This window comes from Ylistrum balloti, unplaced genomic scaffold, assembly GCF_031769215.1.
Source record: "Ylistrum balloti isolate Yb309-2 unplaced genomic scaffold, AGI_CSIRO_Ybal_v1 Utg369962, whole genome shotgun sequence".
NCBI lineage: Eukaryota > Metazoa > Mollusca > Bivalvia > Pectinida > Pectinidae > Ylistrum > Ylistrum balloti.
In genome coordinates, this window is record NW_026782059.1 from 258,501 (window position 1) to 285,209 (window position 26,709).

General features: G+C 35.6%; 2 protein-coding genes across 2 annotated transcripts; one reads left to right on the forward strand and one right to left on the reverse strand.

The window, feature by feature from the left end:
• Window positions 1–667: 667 nt before the first annotated feature.
• LOC132547566 (transmembrane protease serine 9-like) lies at window positions 668–10,200 on the reverse strand. Its single transcript, XM_060211339.1, has 7 exons — window positions 10,161–10,200; window positions 9,469–9,527; window positions 8,287–8,456; window positions 6,776–6,863; window positions 4,227–4,401; window positions 2,471–2,607; window positions 668–811 (listed from the first exon to the last, which is right to left on the reverse strand). Exons 1-7 carry the CDS (start codon window positions 10,198–10,200, stop codon window positions 668–670), a joined length of 813 nt encoding a protein of 270 aa, XP_060067322.1.
• A 4,538-nt stretch (window positions 10,201–14,738) lies between these two features.
• Window positions 14,739–24,964, forward strand: LOC132547575 (malignant fibrous histiocytoma-amplified sequence 1 homolog). The gene is made up of 6 exons (XM_060211353.1): window positions 14,739–14,812; window positions 17,057–17,140; window positions 17,377–20,515; window positions 21,523–21,618; window positions 21,804–22,085; window positions 22,579–24,964. The coding sequence occupies exons 3-6, from the start codon at window positions 17,386–17,388 to the stop codon at window positions 22,587–22,589; spliced, it is 3,519 nt and encodes a 1,172-aa protein (XP_060067336.1). The 5' UTR covers window positions 14,739–14,812; window positions 17,057–17,140; window positions 17,377–17,385; the 3' UTR covers window positions 22,590–24,964.
• Window positions 24,965–26,709: the final 1,745 nt, after the last annotated feature.

The window sequence follows — 26,709 nt, forward strand, 5'->3', positions numbered from 1 at the left end:
TGCCGTTTTATCTTACTGACTGTAGTATGACAAGAATTATTTTATTTTCTTGCATTTTCATCGTTCTTAAGAGATTGCTGTCGACGTTGGTGTCTATTGTAGTCTAGTATTTTACATCTTTCAAACGTTTCTAGATTTGTTGACTAATAGATATTTAAATAGATGTTAATCAAAGAGTTTGGACCATTATTTGTCTACACTCGTGTCCTTATCCATCATGCTCCATTTCTCACTTCATCGCTGGAGACTGGTTTGTGACCCATGTTGTAAATAACATTTTCCCTGTTAGTAAGACTGAAGTGTAATAGGTGAAGCTGTATGATGCTGTATAATCTATCGTTAGGCCATACTGTTTCCTATTCTAATCTGTTTAAGGTACTACTCGCTTGAGTATATTCAATAAAATCCCTTGGAAGTGTTTTCAAGTATTTAGTCAAAAATGGATGATTTCTCACGGTTGCGGTTGATTGTTTTGGCCAATCAATCTCCTTCAGATTGAAATTCCTTTCAATAATTAGATAGAATGGGGTTATTTATAGCATATAACAATAAATAAAATAACAGTGATTAAATAAATCAAGAAAAGAATCAAAAACAAAAGAAAGGTGTCGTGTCGTTTAATTCAAAACAAAATAACCCATGTCATGTATATCCGGTTATCGGAGGTCTATCTGATGTGTTTTTGGATCCAATCCCTGTAGCAGCTTATTCTAGTATAGACACTAGGATGATTGACGGCACAGCCAAAATGACCAAATGACGTAACGCCAACAAGCACTTTCCCACAGCTGAGTGCTCCACCGCTGTCACCCTACAAAAATGAGAACGGAAATACATCGTATATACTATAAATCAAATCATTACGAATTTTAACAGTTACCTTAGCAGAAGGTGAAGGACGGTAAAGCTAGCAGAAGGTGAAGGACGGTAACGCTAGCAGAAGGTGAAGGACGGTAACGCTAGCAGAAGGTGAAGGACGGTAAAGCTAGCAGAAGGTGAAGGACGGTAACGCTAGCAGAAGGTGAAGGACGGTAAAGCTAGCAGAAGGTGAAGGACGGTAACGCTAGCAGAAGGTGAAGGACGGTAAAGCTAGCAGAAGGTGAAGGACGGTAACGCTAGCAGAAGGTGAAGGACGGTAACGCTAGCAGAAGGTGAAGGACGGTAAAGCTAGCAGAAGGTGAAGGACGGTAACGCTAGCAGAAGGCGAAGGACGGTAAAGCTAGCAGAAGATGAAGGACGGTAACGCTAGCAGAAGGTGAAGGACGGTAAAGCTAGCAGAAGGTGAAGGACGGTAAAGCTAGCAGAAGGTGAAGGAGGTAAAGCTAGCAGAAGGTGAAGGACGGTAACGCTAGCAGAAGGTGAAGGACGGTAAAGCTAGCAGAAGGTGAAGGACGGTAACGCTAGCAGAAGGTGAAGGACGGTAAAGCTAGCAGAAGGTGAAGGACGGTAACGCTAGCAGAAGGTGAAGGACGGTAAGGAGCTAGCAGAAGGTGAAGGACGGTAACGCTAGCAGAAGGCGAAGGACGGTAAAGCTAGCAGAAGGTGAAGGACGGTAACACTAGCAGAAGGTGAAGAACGGTAACACTAGCAGAGGTGAAGGACGATTAGTAACATTAGTTTAAGGAGGCAAGGCATGATAGAACAAAAAGAAAGAGTTTAAATGATGGCAACAAACTATTCCAATTTCTGCAATGTTGATTCTCAATAACAAAAAAACCACAAAGAGACACACAGGCGTCTAATTCTGAAAGGCGCACACATAAGCAACCTTTCTGTGCTTATAAAATATAGCAAACGCACGCCTTACAATTATCATCTACATTGGAAACATGGAGAAATTACTCTAAACTTGCTACGTCATTGCAACTACAACTTTCCACGGTTACGGTATATCACCTGTACGCTCGGTTGCTATTTAGTTAGAACATGTACGTGCAATTTTACCGTGATCAACACACCTACATGGTTTATCTAGCAGATTATAAAAATGTTCAGAATCATACATATATGTACCTAGGTTCATTTTAACATTTACTAACAATCGTTATTTCACGTTTAGTTATCGAAATCTGACGAGACCTATATTGAAAAGTCTTGTAATGATGGCTATTTTCGAACATGTGCTTGGAATTGTACAGTGGCGGTCTAAGAAAATGGATGCATATATTAAGCTAGTTATATTAAATGGCTTTTGAATATGTAGGTAGGTTAAAATAAGTTTGTCCCTGTTGATGTATCAGTTAAAACTTTCACACGGTTTTGAATTATTTAAAACATTGTCTGAATGCCGTCGCTAAAATGTCGTGTTTTGATATTGGGAGGATGTCTGCCATCCACCACGGCATTGTGAGGACAGAAAACAAATCACGGGTAGAACCTTTAGGACCAAGGAACTCGAACAAACATGCGATCGTAGTATTCTAACTTAGGCATGAAAAGTGTCAGAATGTTTCAGTTACGTAGGACTTACAAAGCAAGCTCCATTATATCCGGTGTACACACACACATGACTTTTCTTGATAAAGCTTTTACCCGCCCTCTTCTTACAGTCTGACACAGTGAGTACTTTGGTCCGTGCCTTCTGCAGTTTGTTGGTACGAATTAATGCTGAAATGAATATATTTATTTTCAACAGCGTATTATCATTTAAGAACAAGAGGCCCATGTATATATGGCTCGCTCTTACTTTAGCTCGCTGAAATTGCTTCATCAAAACTTAATGGAAAGTGTTTAGGCCCCGCCCCTTAGTCCGATGGGGATCAGATGTACTGTTTATACAAAAGTAAGTTCCTTTTACCCTTGCAAGCTTCAGACCAAAATTGAGGCAAAATTCAATAATTCTTAACGAACAAGAACACTGGCTGTATTTTCCCTGCTGTAACTCACTCCACCCTCCCCAGGGGGCCGAGACCCACTGTTCCTCTTATTTCCTAATTAATTCCTCTTGTCCCAAAAATGCTTGCAAATTTGAACATAATCCTTACATTCCTACACAAGTAGAAGGATTTTCAAATATTTGCTCATTTAGTATACTAGACTCACTCCTCCACCCCCACTCCCCCCAACTCCCCCCAACAACAAATGGGCTTAGGGTGCCGTGACACACTTTACCATTGATTTCCCTTCAGCAAACAATGCAAGTCCAACTTCACTCCTACAAGAGAATAAGGACTTGAAGAATATGCTCTATTGCTGCCATTGGGTCCCGCCCTTCCTGCGACAGGGGGTCGTGATGGCCGATCGTTTACATAACATTTATTTCTCTTCACTCAAGGATACTTCAGACCAAATTTGGGCAGAATTCAAACACTCCTACAGTTGAGGAACATTTCTGGTTTTGGGCCCCGCCACTCCTCCTCTGGACGGGTATGACCCGCATGTTATACAACATTGATTTACCTTACCAAACAATACTTAAGGCCAACTAAGTGTAAAATCCAATATCTCGTATTGCTATCGAATTTGCTTTATGTTTTTAATGGGCCATACCCCTTCTTAGTGGGCCGAGACACACCACTTATACAAAATTGATTTTCCCTTAACCCAACAAGGCTTCAAACAAAATAAAGACAAAATCCTATCACTATTTCCCTTTAGGGCACCGCCCCACCCGCATAATGAAGCCGAGACCAAGCGATGCTTCAGACTAAATTTGTGCAAAATCCAAGGATTGAAAAAATGTCTCCTTTTGGGCCCATCCCTCGTGTTCCTGGGGGCCGAGACCCAATATTTACACAACTTGTGTTTCCTTTTCCTAAATGATGCTTCTGACACAAATTTGGTATGGTTTATGACAAGAAACGTTTTGTATGGAAAATGTTGACAGAAGACGGTAGACGGAAACGGACGACGGACTTGGCGGTATGTCCTTCGAACCAGATGAGCTAATAAGAAAAGAAATATTTACTCCTTAAAAAGTTCAAAAGAAAAAGACCATCTGCTTCATCGACCATGCTACTATTTAAATTCTGGTCAATCCAAGTAGATTATGTCACATTCCCAAATGAGAACACAGTAGACAATAAATAAAAACCCTCCAAAATATAGTCGTTTATGTACCCATAGTTGTCGTATGATCAGGACAATAATTACGATTTATTAAATAACTATATATCAATTTCCTTATTGGTTTTCATTTTTCAAATACATATTTAAGATTAATCATCATTTTAGTAAGCATGAACATGGATTCGTGAAAGTTCTTGAGAAAATGTTTCTGTACTTACAACCATTAACGTCTAAGATCCTCCCCCATCCTGTAATGATACATTTTGCTCCAGCAAAGTCGTCGTCGCTCTTGGGAATTGCAATTGTTTTGGCCAGGCGATGTGATGGTCCTGCTATATCTCTATCAAACTTAAGGATCGCTATGTCGTTGCGAAATTTCTTGAAATGTGGATGCTGTCAACCATACAAACAGTTGAAAGAATAAAAAAAAAACAACTGTAGCACCTTTTAATGCAGATTTAGACACAAATTTACAATAGGGTTAAAGAATGAATTAGACCTCATCCCACTTTTGTTTCGTCCTTAAAGGACTCATCAGTGATGCTAACAGCCTACATTTTGAATTCTGATAGGCGACTGAAGAAGTTGGTATGCTAGAATGTTGGCCTTTCCAATCTAAGGTGAATATCCGAGGTGCGCATTTCGACACTCCCTACCAATAACGGGTTCTTTACCTTAAGAAGTTTAGAAAGGGAATGGTCTGTCTAATTGTTCTGGACGACATATGGCGTACCTACAAGAAGACTCAAAATGACCCTGGCCTTTCACGGGGCGTTAAACATCGCAAACAAACTATGTAGTTTTCTCGAACCTATTTGAATTAGTTGTTTAATCTGAATTCCTCCTTACACATGTCTACCGACGGTCAAAAACATGAGGAACGGATTAGAGTATGATCGTGCTTGTTTCCGTGATTACTTGACATCTCCGAAGGTTTCTGTGGCAGATACTATTTGATAATTTTGGAAAGTTTCTGTGCTAAATAATATTTGATCCAGTCGGAAGGTTTCTGTGCCAGATACTATTTGATCCTTATGTAATAGATTTTCACTGTATTAAAGACCACCAGTCCACTGGCTGATGTTATAGCGACCAACTTCCATATTAACCACGTGCCAAGTTACAAGGTAGCCCTCTAATACAGGGTTGGATTACTTTAATACAATGATGTCAGAAGTATTGGTCAGGAATGGAAAATATCTCAAGTAGTTTTCCTCATAGTGTTGTGGTTTCATTTTCGGTTTTATCGCATTGTCAATACAAGGTACAACACATAAAGGCATTGAGCGATAGAAATGATATCGGACTGATTTCCGATCATGTATGAAATATTTTACTTTCAGCAATGTGAATATTAGTTTTTAGGTGATATTGTAACGTTTCTCCCATGACTTTCTATTTCTCACCCTGACTTGAATTAAGCCATGTACTCGATTCTTCCCAGGTTACGGCCAATTTTCAACAACCTCCTCTAAAACACTTCTTATAAAGTTGACTTTTCCACAGGTTGATGAAAGGTTGAGAAATATTCTATTTCAGTGTGCGATACGAATGTGTTTGGGGCTCGTTAGGTTGCTTATTGATTCCGTTGTTGTATACCTTTTTCTCGTTTGGAAATGTGCCATTATTTACTTGGATTGACCATGATTTACATGGCTGGTGCCTTGGATGAAGCAGACGACGCTTACGCTTTCTGTTCTGGAACACCTGGTCTCATTCATCTTGTGCATTTTTATGACCATAAGAGAAAATCTTTCTTTTGTTAATATATTGCCCTAGTTTATTGAGTTGGAGTTGAATTATGATTATGTGGACTTGTTGGTAATTTCTCTGCATCCCTGGAACATTTCATTACAAAACTGTACATTACATGTTCGACACCTTGTGGATAGGATGAGAAGACTATTCTGGTCCTTTATTGTACATCAAACAAATCTCGGGGTGGCATAACGGCACGTCATGTATTGCCTTTGAAGTAGAGTGTCGCACCTTTGCAATCTTCAATAGATAAATATCAGTCTGTGATTGGTCAGTTTATTCTTACTGAAACCCAGTTTAGATAACCAATCAAATAATTCGCTTGTGCCTTCAATTTTGCCAGGAAATGTCCCAGGGATGTAGAAAGCGAAAATGATCATAACCCTTGAATTATAGAAGAAGCCCCTGGAGTATCGAAAATGCCCCTGGATTAACGAGGATGATATCGCCATTGCAGCAGTGATAAATAAAATGTAGTGTGGGAAGGGGAGTGGTGCTAAGTATAGCAACTTCTCTTTCACTATGAATCAGAAAAGCTCCTGTACAATCCAGTAGGAACTACGCTTTCGTTAGCATGTCTGCATTTTTTCCTGTGTCATCTTTTTCAACAAGAGGTCGTGATAGCTGAATAACTCTTCTCATACAGTTTACACAAGTGTCACCTTTTCTTGTTTCCTTTTTTCTATCTTAATGTATAATTGATATCACTTTGCATTATTGAAATGTAAATAAAACAAAGATTGTATAAAAGACACACAAGTGAATGACACCTTTTCATAATTAGAGTGAGATACAGTAGAGTCAAACAATGAATTAAACTGCATCTTATTGCTCGTCAGTGATGCTAAGGGCCTAAATTTGTTTGTCTGAAGGTAAGAAAAGATTAACTGTTTTTGTATCAAATGCTTCCATTAAATCAGCTACGTTCTCATAGGAACAAACTTTGCGCCTGCCTCTCTTGTCTGTTGTTCAACATGCGGCATTTAAATATGTTGTGAAATGTAATGACTATACTTACGGTAATGATCTTTCTTACTGCAACAACAGTCCCCTTATGTCCTGAAAGCTTTGTTGAACCAACTTTGAGAGTAAATGACCTAAAAATAATTTTATAGGAATAAGTACGCAACACTGATGACAATAAAAGTGAAAATTAAACCGAATGCATATATTGAAATGAACAACAAATGTACATTATATCTGAACGGAATCAATATTTATGACTTCAAGCAATGAAAGACTGATTTACGCTCCATATTTCAGTCATTCTGAATTTCTGCTTGGATGTTTGGGGGACTAATTTGTTAAAGCTTAAATGTAAAATAGATTTAGCACGAATTGAAGTCTACGACCTTTGTGTTTATTGTCAACCGTTTTGTTGATCAATTAGGACGAACGTCCTGTATCAATTTTTATTTAAGTTGGTACTTTACTTGACATTAAGCACTTTATTTCACTTCAATGCAGTTGACCCATTTCGATAACAATACAGGAAAACAGACTCCGTACTGTCAGTATGCATGACATGGTATGACATTTGTGAAAAATAATATGAAATTATTATCCGATTTCTAGGCATGCTTCATTTAAGCATTGAAGAATAAGCCGCCTTCAAAATCGGAATATGTTGATTTCATAAATATTGGATCAGACCGAGAAAAACAAATCTAACCTGAAAACAAACAATCAAACAAGAGGTTGTTATATATATGGTAATAGGTCCATAATACGTATATTAAAAATACCAAACGACCAATGCAAGTAATCATCGATGAGACTGAAGGGTTACAACATATAAGGTGTATCTAGAAATTAATTGAACATATTGTTTAAATCAGAGTTCATTGTTTTCAAAGTTTTGCCCGTTGAGTCCGTTGCTGTATATTTCCCCCCTCTTTTGATAAGCTGACATGGATTGACCAATATTTACATGGTGGGTGTCGTCGAAAAAAACGCTCACTCTTGTTTACCAGTGGTTAGTAAAACTGAAATAATTTCTATTTAAAAGTCAATTCGTTAAATGCGGAATTAAAATCGAAAAAAAAATCCAAACATGCCACAACACGTCTACAGCTATAAAATGATTTAATGATTCAAATTTGGATTAAATCGTGTTTGAAAAATTTCACTAACCACTGACAATCTTAAGCCAGATTTTGAACAACCAAGCACAGGTTTATTCTCCTTGTACTTTTTTCAAGAGCTCCGTGTAGATATTCCTTTTGTTTTGCCCTAGTTTTATTGAATTAACGTTTTGGATTATGATTCAGTTGACATGTTGGTATTCTATTGTTTTTAAACCGCGGGCGATCACAAGATAAGCCAGATTTGCTTAATGCGTTTTTGCTGATGCGATGAAGTATCACATATATCTCGCAAAACTTTGTATATCCATGGTGTCAACCAACGTTTAAAAAGATGCCGTTTTACCAATGATTAATTGTCCTCTATATGTTCATGAGGTGATACTCTTTGTATATATAATTATCAAATAAAAAAAAACAGTGAAAAATGTTTTACCGTGATCTGCCTTTAACACAATGAGCGGCAGTGACTGCTGTTCTTGTCGCAATAACGGCTGCGCCACATACATGATGAGAGAAAATCCGAAGTGACGCTTGCCAAGGAAATTCACTGATGTCCGCATCTTCTCCGTTGATGATTCTTGAACTCTTCCTTTTCGCCATAGACTTAAAAGAATAGCCATAAATTAATCAACTTATAAGGACATGAATGATATACAAGACACACAAGTGTTAAGCACATTTTAATACAACTTTATAGCTAGATAGTAAAGATAAACGGTGGTTTAAACTGCGTCATACAGCTGTTTCGTCCTTCTAGTACTCGTCAGTGATGCTAGTCTAGAAGGCAACTGATTGCGATTGAAAGAAAAGTCAAAATCTAGTCAGGGATATGTTCTTGCCCTATATTTCAATAACCTTCATAATTTTCATGTATACGATAATTTTACACTTAACCGTGCCACTATTCGAATGAATGAAAACGTGGCAAGCAGTTTACGGCAAACCCCAGTGACTTTAAGTTCACTAGCAATTTCTACCGTCTACATCATGAAAGATACTTAAAAAATTACGAACCCACCATTTTCATATAGATAACAATATTAACACACTGTGTTCCAATCTGATTTACATGTAGTTTTATATTTTTGAAAACGTTACTCTTTCTTGAAGAAAATTTATTCGTCTAAGAGAATTGGAAGGACTTTTCTAATCCTTCAAATATAACGGTAAGTGCCATAGAAGAGACCTATTCCCAACATGAATTCAAAATGCACCAAAAATAACATTTTCTTTCAATGTTTGCATGAAATTACAGTGTAGGATTTCGTAAAAAAAATAATTTGTGAAATTTTCTGAATGAAATTAACATAAAAGTTTCTGTATATCATATTCAAAATTTATTGAAAATTAAATAGTCATAACATGATATTAAATGAATAATATCCAAGTTAAAGATTTAGTTTTAAAGAACTTGGAAATAAAATATCTATAGAAAATGTGTCAAGGGACTCATTATGCTACAACTGTTTGCCGATCTGAACAAAACAACAATCAATAAGTACTAGATAAAATATTTGTGTTGGAAAACGTCATAAGATACGTAGTTTCTAGTCCTTATAAAAGATTTCCAAAACAATTTTAACTTTATCGATATCTACGAAAAAATGCAATTTACCATCTTGTTCTTAATCAAGTGTTGACTTCGATGGCCAAAAGTTGGATACTTGTCACAAGCTGCAAAATTAATTTGAAGGCTTTTTTTATAATTGTTACAATTGTAATATCGAAATCTAGTCACTATCAGGTATAAATTAAATATATACAGACAGTAGTGATTATTCATTTAAATTATTTAATTAATCAATCAATTCATTCGTTCATTAAATGACACAGTAATTACTTTCAACATTTTATCTAACATTTTGTATTTCTACAATTTACTTAAACTGTTCTTTCCAACTTCCTTAAACGCTCACATTAAGATCAAAATTGGTATCCAGCTCGATTATAAAGCAGAAATTGAAGACTTCAGAAATTCTACAGATAATCATTTTATCTCTAATTTCATTTATCTATACATTAGATGTGGTCCATTCCAAGCCACACATAATGAAGCCTAAGATTCGCTGACACGGTTTCTCAGTAGAGACACGTGCCAATGCTACTTAACTTTCATCACATGCTTTGTGATCCAACCGATAGGTTGTGTGATTTCGCATATGTAAGAAATACACAATAAGGTTGTTTTTCTCAATAATCAAACATGTAAAATTAAATCAGAATTGCGGCTAGGCTGTTTTAAGAAGACTTGCATAAGAAAATTGTTGTACGACAACGACCAAGGTGATGCTTGAATACAACACTTACCCACAAAAGCAATTAAGCACATCGCAATAATGTACTTCATTTCGGCTGTATGCCTGTTGACTAGATTGTTCAACAGGTGGCAAAAAGCGTTCCTAACTAACGTGCAAGCCCTCTTCCGGCGATGTAACTCAACCTACGAATTAGTGGTAATTGGAGGATTAAGTAGAGTAGAGGACAGAGTTAATTTCATGGCGGGTAAACATTCTTAATAACGATTATATTTTTAAAATAAAAACTCCTTTCGTTAAGATATAAACAGAAATGCCTTGTCTTTCTTATCAACCTGTTTTTGTTAAATGTTGAAGTAATGGAATTCAACAGAGCTTATTGTAATAGTCAAAGACTACAGAAATGCGACAGAGCTGTATTATAATGACTAAAGTCTAATAAAATAAGCCAGAACTGTGTTTTAGAGGCATTGACTCTCACGTTAAACACTTTACCAAGAGTCATATGGTGCTGATACATATTAAATTAGTACTTATCGCATCTGTCTCCATTACATTTAACTCGCATGACTGCGTGTTTTCCTATAAGTTCAGTTCAATATACACAGCTGATCACGAAAGACTTTATAACATTTCCTTTAACTAGAAAATGTTCGTAAGACATGCAACTTCAACATCCCCACTCCCTTGCATACAATATGTATATTTGGAGAGGTTCTGGAGACACGTTTTATTGACATTGAACGGACGGACGGACAGGGGTAACACTATCACACCATATAACCCCTCCCCTGTAAACTCCTGAAAGTACAATTATCTTGTTATCTTCGTTCAGAGTGAAAAGTTATGTTCTTTCATGATCTGCATGTATTTGTACAAAAAATAACAGTAATTTGAATACAAACCTTACATAGTGTGTACAATGATATCACATTTCACAGAATAACACAATTTTTGTATACAGACATAATACAATTTTATACAGTGATAACACAATTTTATACAGTGATAACACAATTAATACAGTGATAACACAATTTTATACAGTGATAACACAATTTTATACAGTGATAACACAATTTATACAGTGATAACACAATTTTATACAGTGATAACACAATTAATACAGTGATAACACAATTTTATACAGTGATAACACAATTTATACAGTGATAACACAATTTTATACAGTGATAACACAATTAATACAGTGATAACACAATTTTATACAGTGATAACACAATTTACAGTATACAGTGATAACACAATTTATACAGTGATAACACAATTTTATACAGTGATAACACAATTTATACAGTGATACAGTGATAACACAATTTTATACAATTAATACAGTGATAACACAATTTTATACAGTGATAACACAATTTATACAGTGATAACACAATTTTATACAGTGATAACACAATTAATACAGTGATAACACAATTTTATACAGTGATAACACAATTTTATACAGTGATAACACAATTTATACAGTGATAACACAATTTTATACAGTGATAACACAATTAATACAGTGATAACACAATTTTATACAGTGATAACACAATTTTATACAGTGATAACACAATTAATACAATAGAGAACAGTTGCTTTCATATAAAAGTAGTCTTTAAATTGAGATTTGATTACTTTTTAATCGCTTATATAGGAAACTTAAACAAAGTGGTTTGTAAACATGTATCTGTTGTATCGAACTGGTGATTATTTCGATCAGATCGCTTAGACGGTACCAGCACTTATAACTATTTAATTAAAAACAGAATAGAAAGTTTGCTTACATCCGCGTATCATGATTATACATCTTATCTGTACCGTAAAACAAACGCTAATAAAGATTGAAATCTAAATGTAAGCTAAAAGTCTTCGTATAAATTTTAAAATTTAGCTGGAAAAGATGGGAAAAAATCAGGTTTATTGAATAAAATATGTAGGAGCTGCTGAAAATATGCAAAGATATGGTACATTAAATAATCAAATATCTATGACCAAAAAAAACTTACATCAAAGCATTAAAGGGTTGTGCAACAGACACAATATTAACACCTTCCTACGCTATTTATAATACGGTATAGAAGTGGCTACTAATAAACTTAACTCTGAATGTTTCCTTCTGCTAGGGCGAGCTAGTAATAATAAAAGCCGAAATTGTTGATACAAAAAATCAACAGAAAAATAACTCAAAATAGGTTGTCAAAATCTTCATAGGGAATTGTGCGAGTCCCTTGATTCAATAACATGCATTATCACCTATTTCGGAAGATTCCAAGAGAACGAATACCGGCATACACTGTATAGTGTTAAGGAATGCAAAGCTTGCATCCCAGAAATATAACTATATATTACAATTTTCTCAGTCTGTAATATTATCGAGTATAAACGTACCTTTGGGTTCAGAGGCTGTCACACTGTTACTAATGAACGACATACGTGTTATATACCACCCTTTAAATGGCTGTTTCGCTCCTCTTACTTCACCATATGTCACTCACATTAGTAGGTGTTATTTAATTAGTACATATCATATCGATTTTAATATTATAAGTTTACATAGTAACGATGTTCAGTGAGATGTCTTAGTTTGTTTACGTTCGCTTGAAGGTAGATAAATTTATTTAAGTCGTCAGTTAAGATGATATATTGTGTATGTGTATCTGATTTACGGATTGTTCAGCAGTATTGCACTGTTACATGAATATGCTGTATATGAAATGTTTACTCTCCGATGAATATTTTTATAGATTTACATAAAAAAAACTATAAAAAAATATTCATCGGAAAGTAAACATGCATATACTGAAAGTGATACATATATAATATTACACTGCCATAGCTTTGGCAACGCAGCGTGTTACCTAGAAACCTGTCACATTTACATCACAACTGTTGCTACCCAGTGCGTGTGCTTACAAGATAACTTGGTAGAATCCCCTGGTTGATCACAATCAGCATCTTGTTGGTCGGTGCATTCTATTATCTTTTAAGACATTATGTTATATGTATACTTGAGTTTCCGTTTGGATGTCGTCTGGTTTTGGTTCTCATTTGAGGTCCTTGTAGTTTGAAAAGACCGTCGTAGTGACCAAACCGAATCTGCAACACTCCTAGCAACTTGTGAAGTTTATGTTTGTTTCTCAAGTCTCACTTAATGATGCGTGCCTTGATTTTGTCTGATGCTAAGCCTCCTCTCGAGTGGTTCCTGTCAATAAGCAGTAGGGCAACACTGTGTACCGGCAGTCACTGTCGCTCGAATCGCGATCGCGAGGAGTGTTTACAACTGCTTGTAATCATTTTAATCTTGTTCTTAAACCGTTCCGTTGATCGTTCTGCATTTCACAGGAGTGATAAGGTTCGTTTTTATACCTTGACGTACCAAAGTCCCAATAAGTTTGATCCTCGATTTATTTAATTCAGTATTGACTAATCGTACAGTCACATGTCTTAGTCTCGACTGGAAGAGATGTCGTGCATGTACATTTAAACGACTCTTTGACTTTTCTTTTTCTTTCAAAAGCCAAACAATGCTGTTTCCGTTTATAACTTTCCATATACAGATTACGGCACATATCTGGAGCATGATACCTTTGTAATAGGAAAAAGTAATAAAGCAACCCGATTGGGTTCGGACTAGGGACTAGCGGTCTCTAGCCGGACATTCTACCGCTCGAGTAAAGTGAAATTCCCACTAACCAAAGGCAGTAATGCGATGTGTGCTCTCAACTTCTATGCCTTGTTGATATGTCCTAAAGACACTCCTTAATTGCCTGTCGCAGTAAAACAGTATACAATTACAACACACATCGTTTCGATTGAATCGAGTTGGCGAATCTCACAGGGAAGTATTTGAGTTGGACGTGAACGACGTTTGTTAGAATGCTTCGTTGCTCCGTTGTAGACCTTGTTCTCATTTATGAACATGACATTCCTTACAAGGTGGCGGATGCCGTCGATGAAGCTGAAGACATTTGTAATATGTTCACAAAACGTTTTTTTTTATTCTCTTTCTACTTTTTTCAATAATTTCCGCATGTTCTGATTTGTTACAGTTTTATTGATTTCTGAATGTTCTTTGTTGTTTTGTAAGAGTTGTTTCCCTTAATACTGTGTTCCAAGGGTTTTTTGCTTCTTATAATAGAAACCTTCTTAGTTGCGTTAACATTGTTCGTGTTGTCATCAGTATTGTATGTTGATATATTTGTCTTTGCATATGCTAGTGTGTATTTGTATCGCTCCAAATGTGTTTTAATTTAGAATCGATCGTAAATCGATCACTAACGACTGCTCCAGGGAGCAGTTATTATGTCGATTGAACACAACAGTGAGTCTATAATAACGATGTGCATGGTATCGTAAGCGGTAGCATCACTAAAATTTCTTTAAAAAGTGAAGCAAAAATCTCAGAGACATGTGACTACTGAAATTGGAGTATGCTTTTAAAATGACACTAAATATTCTTCAAACATTATATGTAAACCGGAAGCGGCTTTAACGCCATACTTGTTTTTCAGCGGGCGAAAGGTGACTGCTGACTTCATACCGGAGATTGAGCTGTAACATCATCTTCTATATATAGCACCCATTTAAAAAGTATACAACACACACATAAATGTTTCTCCTGTTTAAAATATGGTGTAACATTATACTGCTGTCACAACAGACACACAGAAATTGAAATGAAAGGTAACCTTCGGTTTCGCTGGCATCGTGCTTTTTAGCATAGACTGAACCAACATCAAGTGAAATGTTAAATGCTATACAGTGAAGTTGACAATTTCATTTGTTACAAAATGTTTGTATGTGACGCATAGGTATGTGTATTCTAGTTGGTTGAAACATTCGAATGCTATTATTTAGCTTTATTTTCATGAGATGTCGATGGCCCGATGAAGGACATCTAGAAAAAAAACAGATTCTTTAATTTCATTGTCATTGAGCATTCAGCGTGTGGCTGATCAGTTCAAACTAATGCACATGTACTACCATGGGTCAATCTAGAATTTTGGGAATACTATCCATCAAGGAAAAGAGGAATCTTTGGCCTATGTTCAGAAATGGAAAATATCGGACCATAATTTTGGTCTTGATTCAAAAGAGAGCTATGATCAAAGTATATGACATACTTGCAGATTACATGAATGAAATGGAACATTGTTGAGGTTAGGACAATATTTCTTTTTCATGATGGCATGATTTAAAAATAAACTAGAGTGAAGGTACAAAATTTTGCACACTTTTGGTTGGTATTTAAATTCGTTTCTAATATATCTGTTTTAAAATGAGACGGATTGTCTTACATGGTTAGATGTAGAAATCCTCCATAATATGTAAGTACGTAAACTGGTATGTGCATGCACACTACTGTGCATGGGTTATTAACTAGTGCTTTCTTCCTGGTTTGAATACGAGCGGAAATGTAATTTCGCACACTCACCTGGCCTCCTTATTTTTGTAGTAAAGCGTGGTTTTCAAATGTCTTGTATATAAAATAAATCCTAACTTAGATAAAGCCCGAAAGAATGCTTTTAAAGATGTTCAAAAGTTGATATATTTCATGGAATTGATAAATGACAAATTACCTCCAATGTACCTCCTAATACTGAATTGAAAATTCATTTAATATATATACTTGTCTTATTTTAGCATTTAGTAAAGTTGAAAGCTTATTGACCCATATTCATCAATAATAACTGATACCTGCCAAAGTAAATGTAAATGAGGTGACAAGTTGTGGGGCCTTGCTGTTATAAGCTGTATTTAATCGATTTTAAAATAATTTTAATTATAATCTCATAAAACAATATTTTCTCTTGATATATGGAAATGCGTAATCAAATCGGTCTCTGGGATTATTATTGATTAGGTATTTAATAACCCGATGTAAATAAACAAAAAAAAGCATAATCTATGAATAGTTGATTGAAACAGATCACCAAGTATGCGAATTTATGTATTGTGCAAAATGACATACACTTACTCTATGTAAAATATAGTAATAAGCTCTGTTATGGGAGAAATAAATTTACACATGTTTTCAGTAAATTTTCTTGATGGGTAATTTGTTTATATTCAGAGGGGAAAACATGTCACTTGGGGAATGCTACCATTTTCTGGTAGTGAAATTAGTTTAAATTATCTTATTCTGGCAACAGGTATGAAAATGAAACACAAACTTTATCACCCTACACACAATCCATTAGTTAGCATAGTGAGAGGGAAATCAACATATTTCCCATGCTGGTTAACTATTTAGTAATTTCTTTTCATGTTTCTTATTGAAAGATTTTGATAAATTTGATATAATTCTGACCCTGAATAGAACTATATGTATGTCAATGTTTGAAGGGTCTAGTGACGTGCTCATTTGAAGAGCATAACTGAGAATTCTACATAGATTTGACATTATAATCAAAAATGTTTACACAATAATTTTATCTGGCCAACCCATGTCCAACTTTACTAAGTCTTCTATAAAAATGTGTACAATAATTTTTATTTTTTTAATCTAAATCTCCCTCACTCAATCTTTTTTATAAATATCAACAGGGAACTTGGTACTTTATATGTTGATGACTTTATTGAGTGAATCCAAAGATATAGTATGAAGACAGATGCTTCACTGTGATTTATGCTATTTGAATAAAAAGCACATGCATTCAAAGTGGTCAATCATGCTTATAGCAAAATCACCACATGTAACCGATGACTTGGTCATTTTTTTTATATGAAACTGAAGCTTTATTTATATAATGTATACAATATTTGTATCCACCAGCCTTCTTTGTAGATATAGAGAAGACTTTTAAGTTTAATAAATCAGAAATATATGGGATCTTGATATCAACAGAAGTTATGGAATTAGGATAATTTTTCAACCAAATGAAAATAAAACTGGCAGCCATTACTATTGTTTTGATGTTGTTTCAGATACAGTGGCTATGACTCAATTGCTATCCCCAATTTGTCCACACCAGGACAGGATGATACTGTGTGTATGTGGATCTAAATAAGGTAAGTAGTAATGGCCTATCATCTGTTTGTAACGATACAGGCAGTAGAATACGAATTGGAGCTGTGTCAATAAAGAAATTGGCCAGTTTGATATTTACTAGGCAATCTTACAGTGAAAATAGTGAAAAGTATGTTCTAGTGAAAAACCAATATCTACCTATATTTTCAGCTAAAGTATCTTCCTGTGAACATGTAATTTAAATACAAGTTTTGTTACATAAACATTTATTTTTCAGTGTGACCGAATGGTAGACATCATGGCAACCTCTCAGGGGCAGAGCCAGGTGTCCGAGGCTCTGAAACAGTATGTTCAGCGGGACCTAAAGGACAAGCAGATTCTGGTGGTTCCTGAGGGCAAATACAAAGGCTGGGTTCCCCGAAGCATCTACAGTCTAGATTTGGATGAAGTCTATCTTCCTTTTCTCCGACTTCAGTCCTTTCCTGTAGGTGGGACTTCTCTTGGAACTTTAACTAAAATGAAAGTGTTTGAAGCTGTAGGAAATTATCTGTTCAAGCTTCCATCAGCATTTGGGAACTGTAAAGATTTAAAAACATTAAACCTGAGTTTTAATTACTTCAACCGTCTGTCTCCATCTGTTTTCAAGCTAGAAAATTTGACGGAGTTGGATGTTAGTAACAATGAACTTACAGAGTTATCATCTGATGTCGGCCAAATGAAGAATCTGAAGGCTTTGAACCTTAGTGGGAATATGCTGTCAGGAGTACCTGATGAGTTGTCTAAATGCAAAGCCTTGGAGAATGTTAATCTCTCCAGAAAATGGTACCCTCGGGATGGTGGAATGACAGAGCTACCAAGTGCAGCTTGCAGCCTGCCAGAATTACGACAGCTTGATGTCAGTTGGCACCAAATTCATACCATCCCAGATAATGTGGGCTCTCTCACCAAGCTGCAATATCTTAACTTGAAAGGTAACTTCTTAAAAAATGTATCGGAAAACATCACACAATGTGTTCGCCTACAAGTGTTAGATTTATCTGGAGCTATGAAACTCAATTCTGTGATTCCCGAGCAGATCCTTATGCTCTCTGAACTTAAAGTGCTTAATTTAAGTGGGAACTACTTCACTGAACTACCTAAGGAAGTGGCTGGCCTGAAAAAGCTGGAAAAATTTGTGATGAGAAGAAATGCATTACTACGACTCCCTGATTCTATTTTTGATCTGGAATTCTTAGAAACTCTTGAACTCAGTGACAACTATTTATATGAAATCCCCCCAGCTGTTCAAAATTTGAAAAACATTCGTTATATTGATTTACAAGGGAACAAACTGACTGGTTTACCAGATGAACTTGGCAGATGTTTCAGTCTAGTCCATTTGTCTTTAGCATGTAACGAATTAACTAGTGTGCCAGATTCCATATGCAGGCTTTTAAAATTACAAGAGTTGAGTTTAGATCACAACCAATTGAAGGAACTACCAATGTTGTTGGATAAACTAGCTCTCCTGGAAAAATCAGGACGTCTTAGTGTTTATGACAATTATCTTTCAAAACCACCACAAGAGATTTGCAATCAAGGAGTTGTCTCCCTTTTCCGCTTTTTGAAGGAGATGAGAATCAGTGAGGCAAAACACCGTCGTAAAATGATTCTGATTGGAGCAGCAAAGGCTGGAAAGACAAGTCTGAGAAATGCGTTGATGCTAGGTCACTCCAAACTTGCTGCTGAGCATGAAAGGACCTGGGTTTTAGAACGCCATCTGTGGGAGCCTGAACCTAGTCTGCGTGTACAGATCTTGGACTTTGGCGGTCATCACATATATTCTGCTGCTCATCACATGTTTTTGACTCCAGAAGCCCTGCATCTGGTGGTGTTTGACCTAGCTAAGTATGAGGAGGACAAATATGATACCATGGTAGGTGATTGGATTGATGCAATCGCTGATCGTGCCCCAGGGGCCCACATCATGGTGGTGGGTACACATGCAGATCTTTGTGCCAATGAAGAGGTGAAATCACGAATTAATCACATTATACAGAAGATGAGCGCTGATGAGAAGGCAAAAATTGATGATCTCAAGTTGTCTCTAGAGAAAGCTAAAACAGAACTTATGAATCTGACTGGCAAGGAAAGCAACACTAAATTTGAGGATATCGATGCTCAGAGGAAGCGGGACAAAGTCAGTGGTCTGCAGCGTGTATTAAATATGCGTGTGACCTTAGCCAGTAGAGTGGAGGTCGTCAGTTGTGCTGACACACTTGATGGCGTGGATAATCTGCGTGCATTGCTGCAACAGAAACTCAAAGAGACGGATGAGAAACCCCTCCCGAAGTCCTGGTACAAATACCTGCTTGGTATTCAAAAGAAAAAGCAAAAAATCCTGCACTGGCAGCAGGCTTTGAGTATATTTAAGGATATCATGGACACTATGAACCAGTCAATGATCTCCTTAGAGGGCTCAGCAGAGTCCAGTTTAGATATGGTATTGCGATACCTCCATTCAACTGGCGAAATTGTCTGGTACCACGATAATCCTCGTTTACGTAGTATTATCTTTCATCGACCAGAAACTCTAGTGGAAATGTTGAGGGCAATATTCCGGCATGACTTTGAGAAGGTCGTCCAATTTAATGATACTTATGGGCGATTAGCAAACTTAAGTCTACACAAGTTTGAAGAAATGAAGGTAGACTTTTTGGAACAAGGTCTGATGACAGTGGAACTATTACACTACTGCTTGTTACACTTCCAGCTTACCACAGATGCACGTGACATGTTCATCGACTTGATGCTCAAGTTTGACCTGTGTTATGAGGTACCAAAACTTGCTGGAGCACCTATGACCTTTGCATCCAGCAGGATCCTCCGTTTCCCATGGTTCCTCAAGAGTGAAGTGCCAACTAATTTCACTACGCAGTGGCCATTAGCAATTCCGTCGGACATAATTCAACTCTGTTATCGTCTCCAGTTTAAGAAGAGACTTCCACCAAATTTATTTGAGAAATTCTCCGCTCGTCTTCAGACTCACATCATGACTCGACATGACTGGAAAAATGGTGTGTTAGCCAAACGAAACCGCACAAAATTGCTTGTTACCAGGGAGGCTGTGGATGTGTCGTCTGGTGGTCGTGTGGATGTGTCAGTGTCTGTACGCGGAAGTGACCTACAGGAGCTGTGGTTAGTCATGCTTGGTACCTATGGTGACATGATCACGTTGCTGCAAGAATGGCCCTTCACTCGGTACGAGCAGTGGCTATTGTGTTCACACTGCCTGATCATGGGTGATGATGAGCCATTCCTCTACCCTGGCGAGGTGCTTCAGACTTTATGTCCTCGTGGCCACTATCAGTTAACATCTTGTAGAAAGGCCAAAGACGTACCTATTCCTGCCTGTTTCCTGTTTCCACTTGATCCTGGTAAGTTTTGTATACAAATTGATGTGTATGGAATAAATGACATGGTATTTTTCTAAATCTAGTTCTACATTGAAAATAATAAACATTGCATCTATTGATCATGACATTCAGTTGACCCTTAACCTTGACAGTTGGCAATATCAGAAGTCAAATTAAAAACTCAAAGGGTCAGAATGTATATGTGAAAAAGACATGTCCAATCAAATACATAAGTCAAAATTCATTAATTAATGTCTAAAACATAGTCTGATGGGTTTAATAGATGCCATATCATTGATGAATGAAGGAAGATAGCTGTGTAAATGTTTTCCCTTTGTAAAGGATATATTTTATATGTGTCAGAATATCCATGTTTATTACTCTGCATGCTGGACTCGAATATTAGTTTTCTGTCATATTTGTGGAATGTTTATAACTAACTGATATTCAAAAAGATCTCAAACCTTCATGTTGAAGTGTGTGTTAAACTGTTTATTAAATAAAATTACATATGTATAACATGCAAGAAATACATATTGCAAAGGAATATCATTTCTTTGCTTCTAGCAGTCTTGGCATAGAAGTCATGCTCTACAGCACTTTAGAGCAGAAATACTTATCATATCATTTACATGTTATCCCCCGCCCAACAAAGTTGTTGGGAGATATTTAAATGGGTTCTGTCCGTCTTTCTGTCCTTCCGTCAGTCTGTGCCGGATGCTGCTTTCCACATGATATCTTTTGAAGGACTGGCAGAATTTTTATGAAACTTGGTTGGTACACTTGTTACCTTAATCCCTTGTCCAAGTTTGATTATCGTCAAATTCTGCGCATATTTAATGAGGCTGCTATGACCTGATTGGCTGATTTTTTAATGTATATGTTTATGTATATATTTTACAAATAAACATGGGCTGGGGATCTTGAGGACTGCGTATTTTTTGTGAAGTGTCTTTCCTACATTATGTGTGATTGATAGAAATTGGTATATTCATACGAAATTACCAAGTGAGATCTGATTTTTTCAGAGTATCAAGAAGACATTGCGGAGCACATCAAGGTGGTGAAAGAGTTTCTACTCTCTACCTATGATACTGTTGATGGAGGAGGCAACTACATACAAAGTAAGCATTCATATTTATTTGCAGTGACATTAGTATATATTTCATTGTGATCATGTTCTGCTGATCAGATTTCTAAAACTTCTATCGAGTTCTCTCAAATCATACTTTGCAAAAGTGTACTGACAGTGTTATGTGTGTTTAGCTTACTCAAGCTGCAGAGTTTTCAATATTGATCATATTTACAGGGTTACTGTCAAACCTCGGCCTTAGCTACATCGCAGCCCGTTGTGGTGCTGAATGGTCGTTGATGGCCTTAGCATTGGGACTTACCCAGCCAGAAATAGAACAGATTCAGCTGGACAATCCCTACCAGACAGTCAAACAGATCACCACTGCACTGGTTCGTTGGCGGGATCGACGCCACAACACGACAGAGGATGCCGTTCTCAGTGACTTGCTAACTGCATTGCAAACAGCTGGTAGACAGGATTTGGTAGATGACCTGGAGGAAAAGTTCCATATACAGGGTAAGTATTTGTCATCCTTCTCCCAAAATATTGTAATTGTTCCCACACCAAAACACTCAGCAACGGGAAATGGCCCTAATTGTAAACAATAACATTTTAGAGGCAGGTATTTGGCTAATGCATAGTCCAGAGTGAGTTTAGTTCCCCTACCAATAATTCTTGTGATTTGTCAGAAAAGTGGAGATCTGGCTGGTGCAGATAATATCCTGTGTGTGTTACTATCAATGACTTTAAGAGACAAGAGCAAATTGCCTTTATCTAATAACGGCATGACATATCTCCAGAAAAATGTTGTTTGTAACATTTTGTATCAAATTGTTTTGTAATGATTGGTAATGAAATCAGAATAGCTCTCATATTTAGTTGTTTAATACAGAGGGACCAGTTACAAGTATACATGTTGACTGATTGCATTTGCCATCTAGTACTGTTGTAAAGGGAGGGTAATGGGCAAATGTAATACAATATTGAATATCTTTTGTTTTTGTTTCAGTGAACATTTAGTGGGACAGCACTACCTCATACTCAGTCAGCCTTCAGCAATGTTTTCTTAAATGTGACCAAGAAATTTTAAAGATTTGCTGAATAACATCATATTACCCCTGGGAATCGGATGGCTTCTGAGAAGAGATATCTCATCCCAGAAAAGAACATTAAGAAAACTATTGTTAGGAAGCTTTCACCATTAAGAAAACTCTTGTGAGGAGTCTTTCACCACTAAGAAAACTCTTGTGAGGAGTCTTTCACCAGTAAGAAAACTCTTGTGAGGAGTCTTTCACCAGGTAAAAAACTCTTGTGAGGAGTCTTTCACCACTAAGAAAACTCTTGTGAGGAGTCTTTCACCACTAAGAAAACTCTTGTGAGGAGTCTTTCACCAGGTAAAAAACTCTTGTGAGGAGTCTTTCACCAGGTAAAAAACTCTTGTGAGTAGTCTTTCACCAGGTAAAAAACTCTTGTGAGGAGTCTTTCACCAGTAAGATAACTTTTGTGAAGAGTCTTTCACCAGTAAGATAACTTTTGTGAGGAAGCTTTCACCAGTGAACATTTCTTAAAAAATGAAGCAGTAGTGGATTAATGCATTTATTTCTGGCCAGTGGATTGCTGTTTCATATTCATACCGATATGTGTTGGATTTTTTGTTTTTCTGAATTGATTGTCGTCAGAAATTAGAATTGTTCAATTACATAATATGTAAGTGTAGACTACAGAAGACTGAATACTCTGGGCTAATCCAGTCCACCCTAGGACTCCAGATTTTGTTTAGGACTGTCCAGTAAAACATCTATGCTACCCCAGGGTTTCAGGTTTTGTTAAGGATTATACCAGTAAAACATCTATGCCACCCTGGGACTTCCAGGATTTGTTGAAGGCTGTTTCAGTTAATGATCCATCCCACCCCAGGACTTAAAGATTTTTGTTTAGGTAAACATTTTTGTTTAGGTAAGCCATCCATAGAATTTCATTGGTAATTTACTGAGAGGTGAGAGGAAAGAAACTGAACATACGACATAAGTGATTGATTTTGGAGTCTTGGATCAAATAGATTCATTCCTTGAATAGCCCAAATCATTACAGAATTTGATGGCCCAATAAACACAAAGTTGTTACAATTTTTACAAAAATAAAAGAAAAAATATTTAAAGCTGCAGATGTTATACATAAAGTGAAGATATATCCTATAATATATTAAATTTCAAAATACCTTGTGAGTGTTTCTTGAAATGATTTAATTTCATGAACTTTGAGAAAGGAATTATTACTGATGCAACATGATATTGACTTCACAGATTCCTATTTGATCACATGATTTGCTAATTGAACTATGTTATATAACCGATTGTGATGTCAGGACATTGATTGTAAATCACTACACATTAGAATGAAACAATGTTCTAGAACCAGGATCATATCAAAACCAACATTGAAAATGTATCCTATGAAATACAACCAGAATTTGTAAAAAGCATTGAATCATGTGATAAAATGGATCTTGGATTGTTTCCATTTCATATGTGATTTATGAAAGAGAAAGCTTGTCTTTTTCTGCTCCTCATTTATGAGTAACTGTTAGTCAGTGCTGTTTTCCTCAGCATCAGAATCGGCATCCCATCCCAAGACATTTAGAGTTCCAGCGAAACCGTTTGAAAGGCTTTGAGCTTTATCATATTTTGGACAAACTCTTTTTGTATCAAAACACATTTTTATGTTTATGGGGTATGAAAAGCAGCTTTAAATTTTTTTTTTTCTTTTTTGCCCCCCCCTTTTTTTTTTAGGTGATGTTTACAATGCAGAATTTAGTGTTGTGAAAGTCTATATACAATTCTAAGTCCCCTTATACTTTGCAGGTATAGTACTTAAGCATTTTGCAATGTTTGTAACTAGTAAGCTTGGCCATCAGATATATAAGCATTTGTCAGTTAGATTTGTTTCATTATTTATATCATATGAAATGGAAGCAATTTAATATCTAGATGATAAACAATCACAAAATTTGGCTGGTGTTTTAGGGAGTTCCATTTCTTGTGGCAACTATAATTGTAAGTGCTGAAATACTATCGTTAAAAATCAATTATTGTGACGAACTGTTAAATGTCCTAAAATATATCATGTGACCAGTATCAGTAAGGCTACATGTTAAATGTATTTCTCATGCAGTAAGTGTAAACTTCTCCTTATGCATGAGGATGTTTGTATGTATATTATTACGTGAACTTGAGAAGATAAGACTTCTCATTGTTGAATTTTCAGTATTGCTGCTGTACGTATTATATTATAGTAGATTTACTCTTAAGATTTTCAGAGATAAAAACCCTTTACAAAAAACCTGTACTTTAGTATGCATCCTAATATGAATTTATGTTCTAAATATATATATTGTACAGTACATATAAAAAAAATTCTTTATTGTTGATTTCATTTAAAAAAAGATTTCATGAAAAGATATTTTATGAAAATCGTTTTTCTTTTAGAACATACCTCAGCAAGACGATCATTGAAAGGACATGAAAATAGTACCTCTTAATAGATTATATATCACATACTTTTATTACATTTGTGACTTTGTTGTTAATAGGTAATGTGCACTAGAATTTTAGTGTCAAAGTAGGTTTTCTTTCAACTTCAAACGTCAAATGTCCATGAAAACGCAATCCCACTGTTTCACTTTGCAATCACTTCAACAGTGGAAAAATTGTTGATACAAAGATATCTTTACTGTATACAAATGCAATTTCAATTGGTAATTTGATGCAGCCTTTCCAGAGTATTGTACCTGTATTATTTTCTCTGCAATAGAAAGACACCTAAGTAAGTCTATACATGCACCTGTTAAAATGGTCTAATTTCTTCCTTTTCTATCACAGATTTTTTGTATGTAATAATAGGATTTTGTTGTTATATTTTCCATTGTGCAATTTTTTTTAACTTTTGATATTAATTATATGTATTTCATGAAATAAATTGATGATTCACATTGTTTCATACTTTATTTTGCCAGAACCATGTGAAATTTTTTCTGTATGTCTACACAATAGATTCATAATTCAGAAATAACAATTATGATTCACTTATCTTTCCTGATACTACTTCATTATTTATACTAGTTACATTCTCCTGTGAATGTGATATATGAAATAGAATATTGATTTATATACATTTCAGTAAATTTAATTTACTTTCGCTGGGAAAGTATTTAATTTCTATCTAGCAGCTTAAATTTAATTTTCATCTTTTGATGTGAAGTATAACCTAAACACACAGTTGATTCCTATGGTTAATGCTTAGTAAATGTTTTTGGTGAAATTAAACACATATTCATATGGTTACTTTTTTATTTGACTCATTGTTATTTTCATCATGTTCATATGCCGTTGTGATCTATATACAACATGTATATTGCTGTAGGTATGTTTACTATACATACATGTACCAATAATCTCATCATCATTCCAGGTTCAGTCAACCATAACATTTTACCAGGATGATTTTTCAGCACTCGTTATTTCAACTTGATGCGGTAAATTTAATCTTATCGCTATAAATTTTTGTAACCTGCTATGGTATGATAACTACGTAAAACTATTGGATGTATATATCAGATAACTTCATTTCCAGAAGATTTCCAAAATTGGATATTCAATTGAAACATCGTTTAGAAATAAAGTCAATAAATAGACCGATTGCTTGTAGAAGGGAGATAACTCTGATGCAGCTTAAATAGTTTGAAGTGGTTTGTATATTATAGTAAAGTTTTATAAAATGTAACAAGATATTGAACATGAAATACTCATAAGCTAGTCAGTCTTAACAGCACAATTAAGTTTTACCAGCAGTACCATCAATAGATAAACATTTAAAGATGAGATTCTGATAAAAATAAACAAATCACAGGGAGTCGCTTTATCAAGTACTGTATCATCAAGTCACTGGATATCAGTATTACTTGGATTTCCATCATGAATTATGTAAACAGAGTAGCTAATCATGTAATAATATTATAGAAGTTTGACTTGTGAATCATGTAATTTATTATGTAAGACAGGTGAAACAGGTTATGAAATTGTGCTTACTTATATTTTTTTTAGATGCTATTAAATGGTAATGTGATATGTTTTCTTTACGTTTT